Here is a 26,030-nt window from a genome sequence, read left to right on the forward strand (position 1 = left end):
CCAACTGAGAAGTTGCGCGCGCGAATTCATGTCTCTGAATTCCTCATAATTTTTCTCTATTTTCTCAATGATGACAAAGAAAGAAGATCGTTAATTGAGTGACTTAAAATACGCTTGCAGCTAGCTAAACAGGTCTCAGTTGTCTCCAACATTAAACAAATTTGACTCATGTACTTGACTCAAACCGGCCTTGAAAATGACTCCAGTTGTGAAAATCGCGTTTTATTTTGAACTCCGATATTTTCTACATTTATGAAAGGACCGCACCGATAGGCACATGCAGCTTTTTCCTCTCATAGCAGAGCACGCTTGCATACACCGTGAATACGTGAATTTTAACAGAACCTTCTCCTAAGCGTCAGTAAGCGGATTATATAAATGAAGATAAACTTATCGGTTGAAATTCCACAAAAACTTCTTACGATATGAACGTTGAATACAAATGTCATGTTGAATCTTATAAGTTATAGATAAATACACCGTAAAAGAAATTCGTGCCAGGCATCGACTTTTATTTATTTGTATCAGGTATAAATTGTATAACAGGGAATCAAATTACATTGTTTTCTCAGTCTTACATTATATCATTCTATTCTCGGATTTATTGTACTTAAATTGTACATTTTCCTCAAAAGTACGCATTTTATCAGAAGAAATTTGGCATCATCTGGATGTTTATACGGCGTTTTTTCTCAGCATGGTAGAGTTCCAGAGTCACTGCTGCCTTCAGTAACGTGGCAGTATCCCAAGTAGCAGTGATCGCGATAAATAGCGATTGTATCTATTGATTATCGCGATTATATCGGTGGCAATTTATCGCAATATCATGGAATAAAAAATTGCGATTAATGGCGATTAAATCGCTATGCATCGCAATTTTTTGTTAATTAAAATCGCGATCAATTTTCGTCGATATAATCGAGATTAAATCGCCATATATCGCGATTTTTGTTGCGATAATATCAGGATAAATTGCCGGGCGATAAAATTGCGATTTTATTACAACAGGATCGAGGATAATCGCTCGGATGTTGATGATCTTAGCGATTTTATCGCCGACAAAATCGTAACAAATCGCGATTTTCATATTGAAAAATGCCACTTAGGATGATAGATACTTGAGCAGAAAGAAAAGAGAGACAAACGATCGAATCCTCTCGTTAAATCAGGCAGCGGCGTGAACCTGGGTCTTTTCAGGCTCTTGGCGCCTTCGGTGGAAGCGCACTCGCCATCCTTTGATCGGACAGACCAAAAGGGCGATACGATAGTCAAGATCGTTGATGATGTCCGTTGGCGTAGGCTCTGAGGAGGAGCAATTGAAATGAAGCATCATGTTGGCCACCAGAATCTTCACAACTCGCACGGCGTATTTGTTACCTAAAACATTCATAGATGCAAGTGAGTAAGTAAGTAAGCAAATAAGTAGGTAAGTTAGGGGTGGACGCATCGGCGGGAAGCCCTCGAAAGGCGAAGGCGAAAGAAACCTCATTCTGTAAAACTTTAAAATTCAGTGATTGATATCAAGGCATAAATGCCCAAGTAGCATTTTTCAACGGAAAAATCGTGATTTGTTGCGATTTTGTCGGCGAAAAAATCGCTAAGATCATCAACATCTGAGCGATTATCCTCGTTCTTGTTGCGATAAAATCGCGATTTTATCCCTCGGCAATTTATCGCGATATTATCGCAACAAAAATCGCGATGTATGACGATTTCATCTCGATTTTATCGACGAAAATTGATCGCGATTTTATTGAACGTAAAATTGCGATGCATAGCGATTTATTCGATAATATTGCGATAAATTGCCACCGATATAATCGCGATAATCAACCGATAAAATCGCTATTTATCGCGATCACTGCTACTTGGGTGAGTGACCAACGCATATGTGGGGGACGGGGAGGGGGGATGAAGGCAAAAAAATTCGGACCAAACAGGAGTTGCGTCATTTTGGGTATATTCGAGCAACGTAGTTTTGCGAATAAATCTGTTCTTCGAAAAATTTTGGGGAATTGGGGGGACCTTCGACTGGGGAGTAAGTTTATGGAAAAACTTTCAGAAAAGTAAAACAAATTATTTTGACCTATAAAACAAGCTCATTTGGTCTGGCATACCCACTGCGATATCCTGCATAAAGGACTCAACCACTTCAACCAGGGACAAGTTCTATTGGACACCGCACTCTCGTGAGCAGCCCAATCGCAGCGCGACCTTGCGTAGGATCCTCGTAAACTCCTAGGATCCTTCACCCTAATGCTTAGCCCATTCATCACTCGCTCCAAAAAAGCGGGTAAGCCAATATTATTATAGCCCGAAAGGTGGCTGATTTCTTGAAAAATAATTACATTTTTGACGTTTTCCGACCCCTTTTGACAGGAAAGGGTCCACCACCCAATCACTCCGGGTGAAATTTTCGATTTCTAGCAGATATGTGATCCTGCGGATATTTTGTGAAGTCCGGCTTCTGATAATGGTAAATATTTGCCAGAATCATACGCGCGGTTGGAGCACTAGTAACTGCTCACGAATTTATACATTGACTCTTACGGAAGTAGCTCCAGGGTCCCATAGAAATTGTTCCATAACTCAACAGTCAACATCCTTGGGTAATATTATCATATTCAAGGGTGTGGTTAAAAATTTAAAAAAATAACCAAAAATTTGGTATGTTAAGAGAATTCAAAATTGAATTTTGGTATGGATAAGGAAACACTGAGAGGATGGGCTCCATCCGTCAATACCTGGACAGTTCCTCGGTCCGCTGGAAAAGGGCAGGTAGACGCCTTTCGGTCTTTTGGCTTCGTTTTCAGGAGAGAAATGTTCTGGGTAAAACTCATTGGGTCTCTCCCAGAATCTTGGATCATGGTGCAGTCCAAAAATTGGCATCATGACGTTCATTCCGGCTGGAATTACTATGTTATCTAAAAATAAAAATGAGCAAAGTTTGAATTCGCTTACCTTGGACAACAAATTTCAATAGGTCACTATATCATGAACAAATTTTGAGTTGCGAATACATTTTTTCAAAGGTTTATGCCACATAAAACACGATGCGCATATTAAAAACACGAAAAAGTAACTCAGAAACTAAGAGATGCGCCATTCGATAAGCACGCGACTTTACTGCAAAAAACGCCCGGGTTTTGCGCCAAACCAAACGTTATCCGGCACCAATCGAAAGCGAGCTTCAGTCTCTACGACTTCCGTCAAATGTCATTCTACTCCACGTATAAGAAAACAATAAGTATATTTCGAAACTGCATCTTCAGATAAAAAAATATAATCCCATACATGTTACCTGTAAGGAGCAAGCAAAAATTTCATATTGAAATACGTTTTATATTAAGAAACATCAATCAAAAATGAGAGGAGGTAGCAATTTGACTGTTGTTGTACTTCACTGCCATCATTTTTCCGCCATTCTGGCGCGTTTTGAATTCCTCCGAATCTAGGGAATTTTAGATAGCTGCCTTGTCCCGGATTTTGGCTGCAAACATACGCAATAAATCACCACGATATCTACTCAACTGGTACTTTTAGAATATTAAATAAAAAACACAAGATTGGTGACCCCTTTTGCAATTTTGCAACTTAATCATGCAACTGGAGCGAGGAATATATTCAACAGGAGAGTCTATTGAAATTAAAGAAAAGGGCTAGTCTTAGAGTACCTGATTTCGGGCATTTTTCTTTATTTTAGAATTCTACTAGGAGTACCCTGCACTATACACAAGCAATTAAAACTTACCATTGACCCTGATGTCATTCGTAATGTGTCTAGCAATGATGGGCAGTGTGATATGTCTCAATAATTCTTTGACGATCATGTCCAGGTATGGTAGCTTTGACAAATCCTCCTGCGTAATTTCTCTCACGCCACAAACCTCGATAAGTTCTCGATACATTTTATCCGCCATGTTTGGATACATAGCTGCGCCCTTAATAAGCCACGCAATAGATATAGCAGAGGTCAAGGATCCCTGAAAAGTTAAAATTCCAGATTATTATGCTCTTGATGCATGTATATTGCATATTCATTTTCAGCGTGAAATTTAATTTTTCGTCGCATTTAAATATTGAGGAATGATTGCATTTTTTGGAGCATTAGGGTTATATCAATAGTTTATTACACTCTGACAAGTAGTTAACTGCTGGACGAGCAATATGAAGTGAGCACCGATTCATGTCAGTGCTCAAATCAGTGCTCTTATGGAGGCCAACCTGAATGAGAAAAAGTGTCCGCGAACTAAATTTTGATCACATTTCTTATGCAGCATCCAAGAGCGAATTAACTTTCGTGTTCATTTGTGGAAGAAAATAAATTTTTATAGGCGAATTTTCGCGAATGGATTTGGCCGAGGTATTTAATTTACCACCAATCTCCGTTAGAGCAAAAGGTGCTGTCAGCGCGAGGCGCGCACTGGCGCCTACAAACCTAAGGGGATACTTCACGCATTGCGTAATGCTTGAAGTATCCCCTTAGGTTTGTAGGCGCTGGCCGGCTGCTCACCGCGCCGCAACGTGCCACGGCGCCTCAAGCAACTATTTCACCACAGAGGTGTTGCACAGTATCATACGAAATTGAAGGCGCTCCAACATATTAAGAATAACAGGCATCCTTTAAGAGTACGGAGCTTTCCGCACACAATGAATCAAGATACTACGGAAAAAACAGAGCGGTGGCCAAAAACTCACTAGGTCCTAGCATTCGTAATTAATACGGTTTAGCGTAGTTTTTGAATTTCATCAGAGAAAAAAGTGACTTGATTCAGACAGACACATCGAGCAATCACGTCGAGTCGTTGTCCTTTAAAGAAGTTAAAATAGGAGCGGAGATTTTGTAACATCGCAAACGAGATATGTGGTTTGTGCGTGTCTCCGTTGTTGTAGAAGTTACTTCCGGGGGTCAACGGTCAGGTTCGCCGAGTTATGACTGATGGCCGAAGAGTTGATTATTTGGCTAGGCAATCCTGACCTATCAGCAAAAACTCGCTCAGCAACGTGCTGTCCCGACATTCATCGATCATCATCATTCTGCGAACTTTATTTTCATTTTTTTACTAAAATTTTTCCCAGACATTTCCAGATTTTCCCTGACTTTTTAAGATTCCCTGACCAGAGTGTCTAGTATTTTTTAATTTTGAAAGATCCTGATATTTTCCTGAGTTTTCCTAATATTCTATAAAAAAATCCTGATTTTTTCATTCTCAAAAGTCCTGATATTATCCTGATTGTTCTCGACTCCTGGCACGGTAGGCAAAGAGCAGGAAGACTTTCTCCGCTGAGGAGATTCGCGTGAGAAAAATTCCGATTTTTCCAATTTTCCTGATATTTTCCTGATCGGCCAAAATTCCTGATATTTTCCGGTTTTTCCTGATGCTAGACACCCTGCTGACGGTTCCCGGTATTCTTAGACTGTGGCAACCCTGTGATCAATGAGTAATTTGGCCGAATTTCCTCATTTTTCCTGACGACATCCAATTTCCTAATATTTTCAGTTTTTTACTGACAATAGACATCCTGCTAACGTGCTCCCTCCCATTCATCCGGAGGTTTGGCAAAGGGATGCGTGCTCAATCGGAAAAGTTTGCAAACAGGCAAATGTGCACAATATCATGATACACGGTTTTTTTTAGAATAAACTTTCTTTCATTGTGATCATTTTTTTCAGAATTTGGTTGTAATAATTATTTCACTTATCATTGTTTATTTGATCCTTTTAAATTTACATATACTTTAAATTTTCTTGATGCACTGTGATACGGTGTCGAGGATATTAGAGGCCTTGATACTCCCAGGGTTTCCTGAATAAAATGAGAACAATTTTCTGGTTTTTTTTTTCGCCATCAAACAACTACTGACACGCTTGGAAAAGGAGTACTATCTAACGTTAATCTTTAAATGCCACTGGAAAAAAAGTAGCCTGAAACAATTCAAAATTAGCTTGAAATAAGCTGGAAAAACTTTTAAAGCCCCCAAGAAACGTATGGCTTGAAATAAGCATGCTGCTTAAAATTAGCTACCCGGCTGAATCTTGGTGTAAGCAGTCATGGATGGCTTGGCTAAAGATTTTTCAACTTGGTTTAAGCACCACAGAAGGCTTGAACCAAGTTATCTATCCTCTCAGGCTGAGCAAGTAACGTTCTTATTTTAAGAACTCTCTTTCCTTGAATCAAGAAATTTTGCTATCTTCATCTAAGTAAGATGCTACGAGTCTGCCAACAGTGTAGCATAAAATTCTCTTGCTCGCACACTACTTGATATTCAATTTAAGCCATGAATAAGACAAGAGTGCAAAGAAATGCAGTGCACTTCAACTTTTTCCCTAGTCTTACTCATATGAAGTCAAATGCATATCAGGTTGCGTTTGAGCCAAAAAATTTCATGCATGATGAAACTGCAAAAATGAAAGATGCAACCAGTGGAAGAGGTGGTTTTATGGCATTTTAGTTTCATCCTTTTTGAAATATACTTTGGCCCCCATCTCTCTTCACAAGTAGTTAAGTTAAGAAAGGAAGCAAAGAAACAAATGAAACAAAATTGTAACACACATTAAAATAAGTAAAATACAAGCCCACGTACCTTCAAATATAAATTGTTGAAGAATCAGGATCAACACCCTAAATGCTCTTAATGCTGAATAACGGAGAGGGAAAAAAAACTTTGACGGTCAGAATTCATTGATCAGCATTGAGTTCAGATTCAAAATGAGAAACTGATCACGTTACACATGCTGGTGATTTGAATTCTCAAACATCAAAAGCTACATTCTTGAGTATGCCGTCAAGAAGATTTTATTTGAATCAAGAATATGAACCACACAAATTGAGGTTCATTTTAGACAGTTCTATGTGCTCAGCGTAACTGTTGTGCGGTATCCCCAACTCACATTCTATCCTTACAATTCGTTGGTGATGCCTGAGTATATATTTTTGCGCATAACAGATCCACTTTCCGTCTGATACTTTTGATGTCCTTACTACTGCGAATTATTCCTCATGATAGTATTTTATATACTAAATGTATGGAATAATGTTATGTGTAGTACACTGGAAAAAAAAACACATTAGATCTAGAGTTCAGACTCTTAAAAACATCGACAAGAAAAAATACTCTTGATTCAATCAGATTTAAGCTTAAATGAAGAACCAAGCCTCTTATTGTGAGCGGATTTCCTTTCGATTTAAGCTTAAATCTGCTTGAATCGAGAGTCATTTTTCTTGTCAATGTTTTCAAGAGTCTGGACTCTTTTTTCAGTGTACAGTAAAGGGGCCAGTGATTATTTCAACATAAGGATGTATGAGACTTACAGCTACGAACAATTCGATGATTTCTTCAATGCACTGCTCTCTTGAGATCTCCTTCGATTCAATGGCATCGATTAATAGCTCGAGGAAATACTTTGGCTGCCCTGCAAATAACAAAACAATTTGATGTATTGAGTTTGAAGTGTCCGAGCAATGACGATTGCTAGGAATGGACCAGTTAGACAAGGTACGAATTGCCGCATTCTGATACATATTTCTGAACCAAAATATCGCGTAAAATACAGTGCGCACAGCGAAAATGACTGAAATCAATTCCTTACGAAGATAACTAATTATTCACTGAAAAAAATATGCCGGTAGATTTTACCATCTCTGACACAGTGATACGAATATGGTAATAAACACCAGACTCTATGGTGGCATTTACCATACTATGGTAAGAATCACCAGAGTTCTGGCGAATACTACTATAATTCTGGTTATTTCCACTAAATAGTATCACTGTGTAAAAAATCAAGTAGACTCATAGTAAATGTCACCATACTTTTCACTCAAAAAAAGCTCCGGCCGTGGAGGCCATAAGCAGCGGACCTGGAGCACGGACTGGATGGGCTATATGGCACTACCGTTCGCCTACGCGCCTGACGGCCGGATTGCTACGTGCGGGGACGATGCGGAGTCCTACGGACATGAAAACCGTAAGTCGCGGCCTCGAGCGGCATAGGCAGCTTGCGCTCTAGGCGCTACTTACGGGCTGGACGGCCGGAGCTCTGCGCGCCGCCGCTGTCCGCGACGTGGTGGATTTTTTCGGAACTACAGCTGAAAATTCACCATTAAAGTACATACTTAGAAAAGAAAAACTTTCCAGCAAAGTTTTAAACATTGAGTGAATTATCTTGTGTCAATTTCTGAACAAGATTTTTTTTCTTTCCTTCTTTTTAAAATAGGTATATATTTCTTTGTTGATAGTTCATAACAATTTAGTTTCAGGAAAGTGATGGATAATTCAATGTCTAAGAAAGAAAAAGAGCATATGAACGTTAGCTTGTTGATCATGTTTCAGATATCAAGAGAGATTTGAACTCCTTGGCTGATAGTTCAGCAAGTCAATTTGAGAAAAGAGATGAATCTTAGAGAAGAGATGATGCTTATTGAGAAAGAAAATCAGCATATGAATGTTAGCTTATTCATCGTGTAGAGATATCAAGAGAAATTTTCAAAAACCTAACTTTAATGTTGCAAGCCTTCGTAGAAATAAATAAAGCACTGGGGAAGCACTGGAAGGAACAAATGTAGATAGATCAAAAATTCATGCTACCTATTTTAAATGTAGAACAGACTGTCCAAGGTATGATAAATTGCTAAAACTCATTGCAGCGAAAAATGTAAATTGAAAAATCATTTTTATCACTTGGCAGCCCGTTCTCAATAAATGTAATTACTTTCACTCAATGAGAATTCAGCATTTGTCAAAAACAAAACCTGGTTCATCCCTCAATAAAAAATACGAATGCAAAGTAGGAAATCACCCAAATGATTAACAAAGGAAAAGCACAGGCGTAGGTCTAGGTACTTACAGATTTTTACTCCTTACGACTAGAAAAGCTTCAGAATCTTGAAAATGAGGTTGAGAATATTTCAAAGTGTAAATTCAGTAGTAAAAGTTGACAAAACTTCAAGATATAACTCTCCGCAATAACTACCGGATACAATTTCCACAAAATATTAGCGAAGAAATATACCACCGAAAATTGTCACACTTGTTAAAATTGTAGATCTTCCCTTCAGCAAACTGAAGCGCGATTCACACAAAATTTTACCACTATTACAGTACACTGAGCTCCCTAGAATTGGGATATGGAATCAGAGAGATATTCACAGCAACAATGTTTGCACTGGCTCTTATCGGATAATCAACGCAGGCAAGATTGGCTTATAGCTTCCGCTGGCGGACAGCTATTTTGGCAACAGAGAAGGGAGGTGTTGGATGTCGGAGAGTGAAATACTACCTACTCTCAATTGAAAACATTTAAGTATAAGCCAGAGATTAGATTGAAATGGAATAAAAAATCAACCCAATCTTATGAGCAAGCAAAGGTGGCACAATGAAGTTGCAATCGGTAAATAGACATTCTTGTGTCTACATTATCAGTATTTTAGTGTGGCGGTAATTTACTCTGTGGGAAGATGCGTGGCAGGTAATTGATTGCTTTTCTTGGATTTAAGTTCTTTCCCTTAGTAGGGGGAAAATAAGTGAATTGCAAACGAACTTACAGGAGGAGAGGATATGAGCTCAGTGTGTAGGTAAAACTGACAATTTTCACTTAACTCTCGTCGCATTTCCGAAAGTATTTGACAAGCGTTATCACACAGAACTTTAGAATCAATCGTGCACCGCACAGAATCAAGAAAATATATCGAAAACCTCCAAAATTAAACGAAAAACGAACACACGTAATGAGCAATGACCAACAATGACAAGCAATTTACTAGATTCTAACCTCAATAAACAACGCTGAGTGGTGGCTGCGATCGCTCCCGAAAATGTTCAAGGCTGGCGGCAACTTTAAATTCACGCACTGAATAACATTGACGTAAAATATTATAATTTTCTGCGAATATACACGTAGCCGTCTCAATTTTAATCTGATGGTGACGCCATTTTCCGAAAACTGAATCTCACCTCACTGCCAACGGCCGTGGAAGCGGTTGGCTCCGATCCTGAAACCCGTAACTTACGCTCGGCTCCTAACCGGTCTTACGGCCATGAAGGCCGCGCGGGGTCCACGGGACACCGGCCACTGGGTCCAGTACTAGCTGGCGCACAGCGCGTTAACGCCGGGATCACCAGTGTCCAGAGCAACCGGGTCACAGGGCCGTAGTTTTTTTTTTGAGTGTTTTTTCAGTGTTCTTGATGCGTAAATTTAAACCACCCGCTCATGAAAACTCAATGTTCATACCGCGTGCTAAACGTCATCATGACAGTCTCTGCGATATAAAATCTGACAATCTCAATCTTGACGCTTTGGCTCAGCTACAGCAAATTGCTTATAGGATGAACAATACACGGTGGGAAATGAACGTTGCTTGTTTCAGAAGCTTGCTGAAACCGTTGTAGTGCTCGATTTGACTCACGTAGAGCTTTGAGTTTCATGTGAGCGGGCAGTTCAAATTCTTCGTAACCAATGTGAAATAAAATCGTTTATATCTTCGTAAGGAGTTGATTTTAGTAATTTTCTTTGCGTGAATCGTGCTCTACGTGAAATTCTAGTTTAGAACTAGTATCAGATTGCTTAAATTCGTACCTTGTCTAGTGGTCCATTCACAGATTCTTTCCCTCCCTATTTTACGTAAACAGTGAGATCCGTAGCTCCATCAAAAAAGGCCCAAACAACTTTATAAGGCCTAAAAAATAGTTCACATTAAAACAGGAGCACTCCCAGAGTTTCAAGCCTCAATTTTCATTTGTTTAAAAGTTGTGCCCCACGACTAACGGGTTGCCTTGTAATCCTACGGGAAAACATTGACCTAATATTATTTGGGGATAATGTCTTTACATTATTAATCATATATTCCTTTTCATTAAGAAACAGATCCATTTTGAATTGAAGTGTTCGTTTCCTGCAACCATTACGATCCTAAGTATCAGAGTGAAGTAATTAATAGAAGTCAAATAAATGGAATAAAAAGAGGGGGATTTGAGAGAAATCCTTCATAACTTTTGGACAGTTATATCAAAGAATGCTCTTAAATAACAGGTCAAAAGCTCATTTTGTTCTCATTAAATTGATGGGTGCATTTTTTCTCCATATCACTTTTAATATCTTACCTGCCTTAATATCTTCTTTCCTCTGCAGATCTTCCATTGCAAGTCTTTTATTTAGTACCTGCAACATATCATACCAAGACCATTCACTGCTCAGCTATCAATAACACGTTAATTTACCTCACGAATGGCTTAAAAATAAATATTTTAAGGTTTGACCGATGAACCTTCAAATTAATCCGCTCAGATGTATTTCCTGCATCGAAGATAATTGATAGTAATAATGTCAAATTTACACTTGCTATCAATAGTTACCCATTTTAAAAGGAATTATATCCGACGTGTAGAATAGCTCCCACTTCATTATTTGAAATGACATCTGGGAAGCTAATTAAGCCTTTCAGCAGAGTTTCAATTGTGTAGCATTTTGACCATGCATAGGATTAAGCCCCTCCCAGGTGTTAATATGTCAGTATGATTTGATTTGGGAATTTTCGATGCACGTTTTGCATTCACTTTGTTGTTGACAGTTGCTACGCTAGGTTAAGCTATTTTATTTTCTGCCGTGTAAGGAAGAACGACGTATATGAACCGTCCAACGTTGCCGTATTTCTTTGAATAAAAACCGACTTTACTAGGAAATGTTTACTATTTTTTGCCAACTTTCTCAGACAATTTTGGTCGCAATTTAATCTAAAATGTCTGAAAATTTTAAGGAAAAATGCGCAGAATTTTCCTCAAAAATACATGTTTTACCTGGGGAAAATTTGCAGCCGTCGAATTTTATTGCGGCATTCTCCCTTAGCAGGGCAGTATCATCATCTGATGTTTCCAAATATTTCCATTTTTCTTTGATGTAATGAAAATGTCAATTAAAATCACTTTAGAGTTAAATGCGGTGAATAGTAAGAGTTGATTTCTGTGTCGGATTGTGTAGGTAGTTTATTTAGCGTAAAAAATAACTCCTTCGGTTTTTTTTGTTTTTTTTTTTTGTAGAAAAATGCATTGAGACGGAGGACGGTCCAGCATAACCCCATGATATTTGCATTTAAAAGTTTTCCAAGTGACGCAGTGAACAACACTTACATCTTCTGCGAGTAAACGCATATCGCGCGATACATCAGCTAGCTTCTTTGTCTTTCCAAGCAGAGAATAGACGAAATCGGACCACAAAAGAGGATTGAATGCTCTCGTAAAGAACATATTCATTGATCTGTAACATAATTGGTTGACATTGACTTTAAAATCTCTTCTATGACCTGTACAAACGAGTCTGCCATTGAACTACCATATTGGTTCTGATGGTGCCAAAACTCGCATCAAAATCTTAATGAGTCAAAGTATCAGATGGAAAATCTACCCAAACAAAAAAATTATTTTCATGAATGTAATAAATATACTACTTATTCATTCCATTGATCACCGTTTCTAATTATAGCTCTTTTTGAAAAATACAAGTTTGGGAGGAATCCTAAGACACGGAAAAGTAGTATTTCCGATATATTCCCCTGCTAAGGAAACCCTCAAAGAGTACATTTATTTGGCTGAATCTCTTGCATGCAACAGATCCATTGGACCAATTGATTGAGAGACAACACTCATTCTCAAGAGATTGAATACAAAAGGTAAAAACTCTTAGTAACGTAACAACCGTCTTGGATACATACTCCTCAACACTTATAGAAAAGTTAAACAGCCTCCTCTTTTGAATGTCTATCCGAACGCCCAGCATATTATCTGAAACAAGATTGTTTACATTATGTTTTAGGTAACTACTAATTTCATAAATTGTTTGAATCTAAGGTTTTTTTTACACAAGATATCCAGAATAATAATAATAGATGATCAAACGTATCTCTTACTTATCTGGATTTGCGACGTTACGCAGAGAATTGCAACCGGGGACTATCCGATTTGCGTCCCGTTAAATGTCCAAATAGCGTCCCATTTAATCGTTTTAAAAATAATGCAAATGGCAACGTTTCTTACTCGCCCTTTTTCCGATTGATATTATTAGGTAAAAAGACGAAGATTAGTGGGGCGAATACAGTAATGAATGTTAGGGGTTGGTTCACAAAAATTTCCCAAACTCTGCTTCATAATATGTGTAAAGTAAAACAAATCTGAGAACTCCTCCCCAGTGTATACGTATTTTGTTTAAAAATGATTTGTCAGAAAAAAGAGAAAGAGCACACATTAAAATCTTTCGGGGAGTAAATGGCCCGTTCGTCTAACTGAATAAATAAAATTTCACCGGTAAGAATAAAGGTAAACTACTTTCTTTTGATTACCGGGATGGACTGAAGTAAATTTCGGCAAACGGTGAAAGTACAATGTACTTTTCGCGTCATTTTTTAAAAGTCACTAAAATGGGCTGTTTGAATAAATGAACTTACCACAAAATGAATCGAGCGTAAAAGCGTGACAAGCTCGGAAAACATCGTGCTCCTCTCCTGTATCAGCAAGGCGGGAGATGCTTTCGAGGAAAATTTTAATATGGTAACTAAAATTGTCATCAAAACTGTCCAGAACGTTTGTCCTAAAGCCAGGATTGACGATTTTCCTTGTTTTGCGCCATTGGTTGCCTGCAAGAGTTGTAACAGACCGATCGATAAGCAATCAAAAGAAAATAATTATTGTTAGGTGTCAGACCTAAGACTTGAGTTAATTGTATTCATTGAAAGTGCGTACTCAGCAAGTAAATGCAAAAAAAATAATCATTTTACCAAAAATCAGATGCTACTTCATGAACTTCATATTAATATGGATTTATAAACATGTATCTTAACTTTGGCAATGATGCAAAGGTAATTAGTGTGCTGATTTTCCTACACGGAAGAAATTGAATGTTGCTTTGGCAAGTATATTGTTAGAAAAATGTGTGACAAGTATAAATGCTGATTTTACAATAAAAAAAATGCTATGTTGACTACGTCCACGATTAAATGGACAAATTCTATGTCGTGCTAGCATTTTTTTAAATGTAAAATCAGCATTTGATGCTTTTTGCAAATTTGTTTAACAGTATAAATGGTAAATCAACATTCAGTTGTTCTCCGTGTAATTCTGTTATACTTGTGGACACCAAATCAACGCCTGCATTTACTAGTATGGGCAACATCACATACTGGGAAGCATTTTCAGCTTGGATAAAAATTAGACGAACGAAGTTATCCAGAAAGTAAGTTTACTCATTCAATATCTCCTAAACGGAGATAGATAAAGAAAATGTGTATGAAGCGTTGAAAAGCCACTACTCTAGAATAGTGTACGCTTTGTACAGATTTTTTTTTTTTTTTTATCTTTCTTAGTTTAAGAGATATTGAATAGGTAAACTTACTCTCTGGACGACTCTCATATTTGCCCTCGATGTAACGATTGGTCGTGCCATTCCCAAACTTTAAGTATCGAAAATAGTTAGAGAACTCCTGTTCCAGAGTCTGGAACAGTGAATCCAGACTGTGCGTAGGCTGGTGCTTAAATATTGGAATAATAGGAGATTATTTAAAGTATTTAAATGTGTTCATCACCTGTTGCTGTAAATATTCCAGCACTAATAACTTTAAGACTGTCATAATCCTTGGTCTTATCAATATTCTTCAGATTAGTGACGATTGCCTGAAAAATTTAGGCAGTTAGTGACTTGAAACAAAGCGGTAGATACATAAAGTTCAGTTTAGTTATAATTTATCACGACAGTCAGAAACCTGAAAACCCATTGGAAAACCTTAATTTTTTAAGTTATACACAGTACATACACACATACACGCAGTACATATTTCTCTTTGATATAGTGCCATCAAAAAGTAGGTTCTTTCAATGGGAATGGATGCCGACAAAAATTCATCATTCCAGAGAAACACGTGAGATTAGATAAATAGAGATTTGAAATTTCAGTGTCTTGACGTGGTATGGATTCTCGGATTTTTCAGATCATTCTCAGATTGGAGATCTGGATTTTTTTCTAAAAAATACGCGGATCCGAAGAGAATCAGCCTATTTGCATTTCATGTTTCCTAATTTCTTCCTGTATATTATTTTTACACAGCAAAATGAGGAATAAGTTATGTTGCGTGATGTTTACAATCTTTTTGAGAATATTTCACGAGGTTTAAAAAATTTACGAACAAAGCTTTGAAGCAAAATTTTGCTTTGTTTTTTGTGCAAAAAAAAAAAAAAAAAAAAAAAAAAAAACTTGAGAAAAAAACAGAGATCTGATATAGGTTGAGCTAATTTTGGCAAATGCCATCCAACGTTCATCATTAGTGTTTGAGGAGGTCACGGTATTTTACATTTAAAAGCACCTGCATTTTATCAGATTACCTCGCTCTGTCATAACTTCTCTAATGATAGTTCAATGAAAAGATCGATGATTTCCCGTGCTCAGTTTAGTCAGTAGTTTACATTCAAAAAAGCAGTTCATCAAATTGAAGACACTTGCACATTCTCCATTTGGACTATTCCTGCTAAACAGAACTATGTGCATTATGACGTGAACCTTGTTATGTAAATATTCTTGTGGGTCTCAGGGCTCATATCATAATGCACATAATTCCGTTTGGCAGAGATACGTCCATTCGTCTAGTCCATGCCACACATTTTCAGATGTTCCGCGTCCGCCTGCATTTTTCTTCATTGGCAGAGACCGGTTTCGCTCAAAGAAAGATTTCACGAATCTCAAGCTATGGCTAAGCTCCGTTACAGGGCAAAAGGTAAAAAAATTTTTTGCATTTTGTAGTTGCGGTTTTTTTTTTTAAAAATTTCTCTCCGGACAGCCGCGAATGCCGATAATTGGACTGCATTTTGCAATTTGGAACTATAAATTCTGGCTCATCTGAAAAAACACTTATGTGTATAGGGAAACTAATGGCACATGTGTTGTTTTTAAACCGGGCTAGAATCCATAGGTCCAAATTGCAAAATGTGGTCAAATTAAGATACATGACCGTCAGCGGACGCGGCAAGAAACATGTGCGCAAATTATTTTGTGGTAATGAGAAAATTTCAGAAGTTTTTCGTGTATGCTCCACTTGATGTTTATAGAATTTTACCTGATAGCAGTCTATTCACTCATCTGTTTCTCTCGTGTGCAACAGACACTAATGATATTATTTAGTGGTACATACGTTAATAATTTCACGATTCGTCGTCATTATGTATGGGGAGCCGCCAAGCCAGTGAGACTCAGTTTCTTCCGCATTTGCCAGTAACTGTAGGAGGAATCGGACCACACCTAAAGTTACAAAAAAATATTTTCACAAGGCCAGCAATGAAGTAATGATGAACAATGGGCCGTTTGCGCTACTCATAGAATTGTGTTTTGATTATTTCAGATCATAGATTAGCTGGAAACAATGAGAACTGTCCAAACGCCGAGTTTTCACGTTCCATATTAATGGAAATTATGTCGTTCAAAAACCCCGACGCATGACATCATCTATCGTGGTGGTGAATGCCAGGGTTATTCTGCCGTGCCAAGGAAAAACGCCGTATGAGCATTCAGGCATTGCCATATTGCATTTAATAACCAGAGAATTTACTGAGAAAATTCTGAATATTTTTCCTCCAGTTTTTCAGACAATTTTGTTCCCAAATCTAATATTGGAAAATGTTAAGGAAAAATACACATAACTTTCTTCTAGAATGCATGTTTTAGTTTGGAAAATTTGTCAACTCTCGAATATTCATAAGGCGTTCTTCCTGAGCAAAGCAGTATTCTTTTGCCTTAGTTTCCTTTCGTGTTTTGATTCGAGCAATCGCAGGAAATATGTCATTAATTGACAAATCAAAGGTAGGAGAAAGCATAGTGCCTTGCTAAGGAAGAACGCCGTATGAACATTCGAGAGTTGCCAAATTTTATTCAATAAAGTGTTTATTTTTGAGGAAAGTTATGAATAATTTTCCTTGAAATTTTCAGGAACTTTAGATCAAAATACAAGGAATATTCCTTGTAAAATTGGAAGAAAAATATTCAGAAGTTTACCAGGAAATTCCTGTTTTCTCAATCGAAATTTAACGACGCCTGAAGGTTTATACGGCGATTTCCCTTAGCACAGCAGCATAGTGCTATTTACTGTGGTTGGTGACATACACAGTGTTTTTCGATGACCAATACCTCCATTGCTATTGTACGAAGAATTTTTTGAATAGATTGTTATACTTTGCATATCTGTCAACTTGATCAATCAAAGATGATTCTGGGACAATCGCAATTGATTCAATCAGGCAAATGCTTACATTTTTTTTTATTTTTTACTTTCTTCATATTTGTGCGATCGTCAAAAACTTTGTCGAAAAGTTTTTTTTTGTTTTTACCTCGGAAGAAGGGAACACTTCCAGTATAAGAGTGAAACATGACGGACAACTGGCGAAAGTCAGCAATACTCTATTGCACGTCAATATTGAATTAGTAAAAATGTAGCATCTACCTTTTTCACACCAATGAAAATAATATTAGTATGAAAATTTGCATCCACAGTTAAAAAAAAATAAAATAATAATAATAATAATTCGCAATAATATTTTAAACGCGGTAACCGCGAAAATTTTTAATTTATGGCGACATTTAAGTTAAAATATCGCTGACAATTGCTGATTTTATAATACTCAATACAGCATCGGAGAAGAAAATTTGCATACGTACTTGTTGTATTGAATTGCTTGAGATATATGTACGCTGATCCGACAAATGGAAGAGGAATGGGGCCTGGGAATTGGGCCATGAATTTGATAAGTCTCCTGTTCCTCCATCGGTGAATGATCGTATGAATCAATATAGTCAATGCTAAGAAGACTGCTAGCGCAGATGATACATTTCCTGTCGCAAAATCCATCTGAAATACGTATGAAACAATGCAAAGTCTATCATTTTATAGTTACAGAAAATATTCGATTTAAATTGAAGGAAATAATGGGCCACTTGACAAGGCCTTGGATTAAAGCGATATGCAACATAATGCGGCTTTGAAACTTCAGGAGGAAAGCGCGAGTTGCATGATGGGAAGTCTAGAAATCTACTCATAAACTACACATCGATGACCAAAGTGCGAAACCGCTTACCTCTGGTTGCTGCGTTGCAGACTTCATGTCATACTTTCATTTTTCTCGAGGACGGGGAAAGTAATAAAAGCAGTTTCTTGAAAATGCTCTTGATTGGTCTTCTCAGTAAGCAAAATATTCTGTTAAAAAATATTAAGGTGATTCGATGGACGCCATATTTTGTGTCAGAACGGCATGCGATATATCGCATCAATTGGTTCAATTTTTCCAGCTACTCGTCATTTTCCTCCAATTTTGAGATCGCAATTCTGTTGTCAGGAGACTAAAGCACTCACTTACCAATTTTAACAAAGAAATTCAACGTAATAAAGGCGTGTTTTTTTTGGAGAAAAAGCATCGCATTCGATACTGATATCGAAACTGCACTCGAATGCGATATTTTCTCTCTAAAAAAACACTCCTTTATTACGTTGAATTTGTTTGTAAAAATTGGTAGGTGAGTGCTTTAGTCTCCTGACAACAGAATTGCGATCTCAAAATTCGAGAAAAATGATTAGTAGCTGAATGAAAATAGAGCCAATCAATGCGATATATCGCACGTCGTTCTGACACAAAATATGGCGTCTATCGAATCACCTTAAGCTATAAAGTTGACTTATTGCTTTTTGGAAACATAAAATAGGAGCGGGAATTTTGAAACACTGCAATTAGGATACACGTGCTTTTACACTTTGGTCATCGAAATGAGTGTTTACAATTAAAATCGGTTAAATGACAAAAATGCAAGAATAACGTCATTCGTATATTCTGAGATAAGTAAGAAAAAGTGAAACTTGATAATAACTCGTTGGTTTTCGAACTTCCAATTGGACGTATTTCCACCAAACGGAACTATGTGCATAATAACGTGCGCCCTGTTATGCAATACATCTTACGGGTCTCAGGGCTCATGTATTAATGCACATAGTTCCATTTGGTAGAAATACGTCCAATTGTGAAAATAAGTTTTTACGGAAGATTCTAAAGAGAAACATATGTACGTGCCTACCGATGTATGCCAAAAGCCGGATTCCGGAGTCGCGCACCATCACCCGAGTTGATTTAAGTAATACTTATACTTGTAAATTTCATCACGTCATAGCTAATCTCTGTTACTTATAGTCCTAATAATTATTGTTCCTTAAGGTTTACCTACAGCTGCGTGAAGTAAGAAATTTCTCCGCGCAGGGGGCGCCACCGCTGTGTTTTAGAGTCCGTACAGCTCCACGTGAGTCCTTGAGCTTTTATAAAAGTTGAAGGAATTTCTGTTTAAATCGAAGAGTTATAAGTTCTAGCCATAACATTCCTCTTCCTATTGACCCTAAAAACAACGTGAAAAGTCATTTCTGAAGCTCTGCAATTTGATCCCAGAAAAAAGTAGGGTTAAGCATGATGACCTTGATGCAACCAATCGCGCTTGATCGCTCTCAGCAGTTGGCAGATATCTCTCTCCCACCGTGAGCTGTCTCTCTCGCACTTACAGATATCCCGTAAGAGAAACTGGGATCAATTTACAGCTTTTATTATTAGACTTTCAAAGCTCGCGTTTGTTTCTAAGGATTCCAGACGTATGCTGCTAGAACTTATGAGTCTTAGAATTTAAGATACCTATTGTGATATTTAAATAATCACTGATTTCGGAGTCGGATTTTAGCAGCGCGACGTGGTGGATTTTTTCGGAACTACAGCTGAAGATTAACCTTAAATTCAATTTATCATTTTCATAGTAAGTGAAAACTTATCTGTTCTATATCAAGCGATAATAAACAAAAAAATATAAAAAAAAAAAACAAAAAAAATAAAAAAAAAAAAAAAACCTATTCTCTAGTTCACACTTTTGTCTAGAGTCTTATATAATTTAACTCCAAAACATTTACCGCACCATTGATCATAATACTAAAAAAATCGCAAAGCGATCCCACATGTTGTACACAATACGTGCCAATAGAAGTCAATCGATAAGTCAGCTACATCTGTCTTACAAATCAGACAAATCTCGGTTTTTTATAAAATATGCTGAAGTTTTGCGTTGAGAAAATGTTTATAGATATGTTACCGGCAAACCCCGCTTTTCAGGCAAACCTAGGTTTGCCAAGGTGGTCATCAGGTAAAGCTACCAGGGAGGTCATCAGGCAAATTTAGGTTTGCCAAACGCCATTCCAGGAAAACCTTTGCAAACTGCTATTACAGGCAAACTCCGATATTGTTTTTTACCGCAAATATGGCCGTACCGCTTAATTTTTTTTTTTTTTTTTACCGTAAATATAACTTAACGCTGGTAGGCAGTTTGTGAAGACCAAATTTTTACAGATTGAAGTAGACTTAATTTCAGGAACACGTACAATAAAAGGGAAAATATCATAGAAAATTGATAATTGCATAAGTACTGCGAAAAATGTCATCAAAATGTTTAAACAAATATTGAAGTGAAAACTGCCTCACTACTTATTGTTGCAGCTGACGCTGGCGTGGCGTTAACACCGAAAATAAACATAAGCGGTAGGGTAGGGTTATATTTGCGGTAAAAAAAAGTCAAACGGAACGGTCATGTTTGCAGTAAAAAGCAAAATCGGGGTTTGCCTGAAATAGCGTTCGAAAAACCGAGGTTTGCCTGAAACCCGGGGTTTGCCGGTAACAGATACACATAATCTTTAGGGCTAATTTGTTTGAACCCATTTTATGGACTTACGTCAGAGAAATGTAAGTTAGGATTTACTATAAGGATTTTATAATGGCTCAATTCATAACCGGCCTAAAGATATTTTGCCTATTGGTTTCAAAAGCTCAAAGCGACAACTTCCTCAGAGGCTGAGTGCAGTTTGAATCGAAAACAATGCGGAAAATGCAACACATTGTTGTTATAAAAGCATACTCTAACAAACTTGAATTATAATGCACTGTAGGGTATTTACATTGAAAAATTTACGGAAAGCACTGAAAATCTTTATAAATCTATAAAAATGGTTGCATTTCAAACTTTGTTGTCAGCGCACCCTCTCCTTCCAATTTTGTCAACAAGCAAGGGCATTGTGTAATTTCTGTGATATTAAACGGTGCCAGCACGAGCCATACACTGATAAATCATGATTTTACGAGCGGTTTACGAATCATATCATGCTTGACATGTGATTGAACCGGCACAATAATAATTGTCATGAGCGGTTCACCAGGCAATATCCTCACCTGTAATTATTTGTACGGTATTTCGCATAAAATTCATTTTTTTTCTCAATTATTAAATCACTTATTGTCATAGGAAAATCAATTAATAACGTGCCATTTCTAAGATAAGTCCAAAAAATTGGATCCTGTCCAAGTGATGTCATTAATTCATGCAAGAAAAAGAAAAAAGAATGCCCCAGTTGAAAGGAGATAATAAGAAAATAGAGATGATTCTGAGATATCTGGAGAAAAAAAATAAAAATCATGGATGTAGAAATGCCTTAGAGGCCAAAAACAGCTCACCAGTCTGCTGGCAATTTTTATCGGTCGTAGAGATATGTTAGCTGAAAGTAATCCCACAACGGTAACACTGCATAATTAGAAGACGAAAACTGACTAATACCATCATGGAGGAAGCATTTTGGAAAATAAGAGGAAGGAAAATGCCCGAAATTCATAACAAGCAATTACACAAAATGAAAGTCTAATTAGCTGAACGGTCCCGGCAGAAAATTAAGGCCGAGGACTGATTTCAAAGGCACCCTTTTCACGAACACTATGAAGACTAAATTCAGTTATTGGGGAAAAGAACAAGTCAAAAGCTCGCAGTTAATTTCTTGGTGCTCATTATTCGGTAAATCGCGGAATTGAAATGCTCTGTAAAGTTTGTTTTTACTGGCACGGATCAGCATTCTTTGCGCCGACAGATTACCGCTTACATTTTGCGCAAAGGTTTAAAATAATGAATTAAATTCACACGAGACGAACAAAAAACGAAAGTCTTGCTTCAAGTGCAGATTCCATAAGACATCAGTTATGTCGCGGTCAAGGTCGTGAGATATACGAAATCGTCATTTGAGCTCTGTGCAGTTGATCAACAGACGACACAACAAATATCGCCTGATTTTCCGATGATATTTTTACTACAGGCTCGGACTGGCCATAAGGCCGATCTGCCATTGGCAGATACGCCCCCTTGGTGCGACAAAAAAGCGCCCCTCTGACAGATAGTAAAATAAGAAGATAAAAAAAATTACGACCGAGAATATACGCGAAAAATGTCTTAAATGAACGGGAGAAGAGAGACTTAGGAGTAAAGAAAGGTGCTTTTATGCATGATAGTGGTGAACAGAGAACTACTCTCTGAAGCGTTAATACTTTTCTGTGAAATTTTCAACTTTTTGTCGACATACAGGCGTTTTATAATCCCCCTCCTTCATTCAATTCCCTTAGGAGCGGTGGTCGGTTCGATTTTTACACACACGCACAATTTATAGACCTCTTGAGAGACCTTTAAACATATTTCCTACTTTTCAAAATGACTATTGATTTGGACATATCATAGCATATCTTGGGCAAACTTAACCTTAATTTATTTCGAAATTTAAAAGAAAGAGACATCTAAAGTGTAAACGCGATACAACTGTTTGCGCAAGATGGATGTACACATTGCATGTGAAAAATGTAAGACGAAATGGCGTGAGCCGTGAACTCGCAATGCTCTGCTCTATGCTACTTGTTTGAAGCACCATTCCGAATAAAACAAACGCAAACAAGCACAATATGGAAGTAAAGCGAGGGAAAGGATGCGCGTTTACGACGGCGCAGAGATACAACTATTCGTACTCGATGGACGTCCGTGCTGCATCTGAAAAATTGAAGGCGCGATGACGCGAAGCGTGAGCTCTCAATGACCTGCTATATGTTGTCAATGAGGTATCGCTCTGATTCGGGAGAAAAGTTAAAAATGAGGCCCGAATACGTCTTTCCTGCTTTCGGCTGTGGTGATACTCGTTCTTTCTTCTTTTTTCAGCTTCTTATCTGATTCTCTTTTAGGATGGATTTATATACCCACGTCTTAAGCTCGTGTAAACCGCAGCACTGTCTCGGTTCTTTTCAAAATAATGGTGCTTGGATGCGTCTGGTGGCTTTAATTTTTATGTTTTCGTTAATTTCAGAATTCTGTCGATTACTTCGATACGTTCAATTTTGCAATTTTTACACTGTACGATTAATAAACTTTGGGCCTGAAAATAGCGTAAACTTGTGCTGCTTTGCCAAAATTTTCTGAACCCCTCTCCACGTAGGAGATGCCCTACCAGGAAATATAACATTACGCCTTTTTAACTAGCCAAGGGTCTACGCCCTCAGATGCAAGCCAGTCCGACTCTGTTTTACTACATAGCTTTGGCACTAATTTCGTGGATTACACTGAGACCATTATTATGTATTTTGCTATTTCTTCTTCTTCTTCCTTTCTTACTTTTCCCCCTCTTGTTCATCTTCAAGAATATTCTTAATAAACCTTAAGTGCCTGCTTATGACTGCGCTCCTAAAGTTCATTTTACATCCTGAGAATGCAATATATGTAACTGTAATAACAGTCAAATCAGCATGTAGAAATCACTAGACACATTTTGGCGACCTAGATGCTGAAGCAGCATTACTTTTGTGGGTATTAATTTTCCTGGGGGGAAAATTCTTAAAAACATGCTGCTATTTCTCGTGCTGCCGTACTTTTGGGACTTTAACGCAGAATTGGTAAAACAACCACTTTCATGGATATCGCTATGAGTGCCTTTAAGGCAAAGTCAATACGTTTGCTCTTCTTCTGGTCCAAATTATATGTATGCAAAACTGTGAAAACCTTTAGAATTCAATCATCCGCTGAACGTTTTAATAAAATAAATGATTTGACTGACCGTCTAACAACTGCAGAAATGCGTATATCGGTTTGTGGCGTTGCAGATTTCCTGTCATACGCTATTTTTTGCATGGATCACCGCTAAATGTCATCTATTGAAAACTTCCGTGATTTTTTTTTTCTATATGAGAAAATATTCTGTGAATATTTCAAGCCACAATGTTGGTTTGAGCCAGGGTTGCATGGGTGAAATGAGAAATGTGAAATATGAAAATTTCCGTAAAATATTTCATAAAAATTTCACAAAATTCTGAAAAATATGAATCATATGAGACACATTTTCAGGGGCTGGGTATGCAACACGCACGAAAAAACACCAAAAAGCAAAAAGCAGTCGCCTTTCATTTAATTTTGCATTTAATTTCGAAAATTATTTTTCATATTTTTCGGAAATTTAAAGCAATATTCCACATGAAATTGCAATATTTTATTTTTCATAAAAAATTGAAACCCTGCTGGTTTGATCTCCTTTTAAAAATATAGAATAGACAGGAAATTTTGAAACGCCGCAACCGAGAAATGCATTTTTAAAGTTTCACCGTCTACTAGGAGAAGTGAAATACTGCAAGTACCTTGAATCGGATCCGCAAAAAAATCGGAAGCGAGGGGTTTCGCCGCGTCGGCGGATGGAACGATCCTAAAAAACACCACCTTTTAATTTTTCCGAATCACAGTTGGGAGCACCGAGAATAACTTTGCGCGCACTATCGGGAGACATTTGCGCGGAGTGAAAATCGAAGGCGGCTTTCTTCGCCGAAGAACTTGAGGATTGCGCGGGTCGTGGTCGAGGCTGAGGCAGATCGAATCGAAAATTGGCGTCGGACCCGATGCGCAAAGACAGAGGAGCAGAAAACGGAATGAGAAAATAATTAAAAACAATCAGCGGCCAATCAACGGTGGATCTTATCCGTATAATGCAGAATACAGCCCAGGCGGCAAAGGTTAACAAACGGAGGTCTCAATGAAGAGTGAAAGGGAAAGTTACGTTAAGTGAAAAGTTAGGTCGCAAAAAACACCCCTCTCAAAGATTCGGCGGAAAATTGAAGAGTATTTGAGACCGAGAGAGGGAAAAATGCGAAAATAAACTACTCCCTTGGGGCTCTTCATCAAAAATTGCGCCCGCAAATGGAACGCCCCTACATCACCGTGCTTTGGTACAACGCTGTGTGGACATGCGTGCCAAGTTTCTTAAAAAATTATATACTTTTGAATACTGGCGGGAAAAAAACACATTGGATCTAGAGTCCAGACTCTTGAAAACATTGACAAGCAAAAATACTCTTGATTCAATCGGATTTTTGCTTGAATCTAAACAAAATCCGCTAAAGTTAAGAGATTTAGTTCTTGATTTAAGCTAGATTCTGATTGAATCAAGAGTATTTTTTCTTGTTGATGTTTTTAAGAGTCTGGACTCTAGATCCAATGTGTTTTTTTCCAGTGGATGATATCATGAATATCCCCCCTTGAAACTTTCAGGATCAGTGGCGTGGCGTGAATGATCGATTATCGATACTTCCCCATTTGAAGGTATGGTGAAGAATCGATTATAAAGCACTGGAAAAAAAACACATTGGATCTAGAGTCCAGAATCTTAAACAAATTGACAAGAAAAAATACTCACGGTTCAAAAAGCTTTAAGCTTAAATCAAGAACCCAGCCTCTTACTTTGAGCGGATTTCCTTTTGATCTAAGCTTAAATCTGATTGAATCAAGAGTATCTTTTCTTGTCAATGTTTTCAAGAGTCTGGACTCTAGATTCGATGTGTTTTTTTTTTTCCAGTCAGGTCTTCGTTGCGAACACCCTGAATATCGATCTTTTTCCATAGGTTTGAATGGCAGATCAATCGATATGTCGCAATGCACGCCACGCCACTGTTCAGGATAATAAGGATGAACATGGCCAGAGTTAGCCCAGCTGCATTTCACATTGCTTATTTTTCTCTCCCGATTAATTGATATTCCTTCATCAACCAGGAACCATAATTTTTGGCTCATCCGCAAAAATACTTATGTGCACAGGGAAACTAATGGCAGATGCGTTGTTTTCAAACTGATTGTAAGCCAGATATTGAAGTCCCTACTTACAAAA

The 26,030-nt window shown here is 37.6% G+C and overlaps 1 protein-coding gene across 4 annotated transcripts; it reads right to left on the reverse strand.

The window, feature by feature from the left end:
• Positions 1-491: 491 nt before the first annotated feature.
• Positions 492-24,992, reverse strand: LOC109043950 (cytochrome P450 4c3). 4 transcript variants are annotated; one of them, XM_072304677.1, is made up of 13 exons: positions 24,514-24,992; positions 19,232-19,396; positions 17,681-17,870; positions 16,164-16,270; positions 14,568-14,655; positions 13,434-13,622; positions 12,705-12,774; positions 12,124-12,250; positions 11,101-11,158; positions 7,314-7,414; positions 3,752-3,983; positions 2,745-2,924; positions 492-1,377 (listed from the first exon to the last, which is right to left on the reverse strand). In XM_072304677.1, exons 3-13 carry the CDS (start codon positions 17,868-17,870, stop codon positions 1,166-1,168), a joined length of 1,554 nt encoding a protein of 517 aa, XP_072160778.1. In that variant the 5' UTR covers positions 19,232-19,396; positions 24,514-24,992; the 3' UTR covers positions 492-1,165. The 4 variants fall into 4 exon arrangements, with proteins under 4 accessions (XP_072160778.1, XP_018916876.2, XP_072160776.1 ...); XM_019061331.2 differs by lacking the exon at positions 19,232-19,396 and having other exon boundaries at positions 24,514-24,991; XM_072304675.1 differs by lacking the exon at positions 24,514-24,992 and having other exon boundaries at positions 19,232-19,792.
• Between the last annotated feature and the right edge of the window lie 1,038 nt (positions 24,993-26,030).

This window comes from Bemisia tabaci, chromosome 9 (genome assembly GCF_918797505.1).
Source record: "Bemisia tabaci chromosome 9, PGI_BMITA_v3".
NCBI lineage: Eukaryota > Metazoa > Arthropoda > Insecta > Hemiptera > Aleyrodidae > Bemisia > Bemisia tabaci.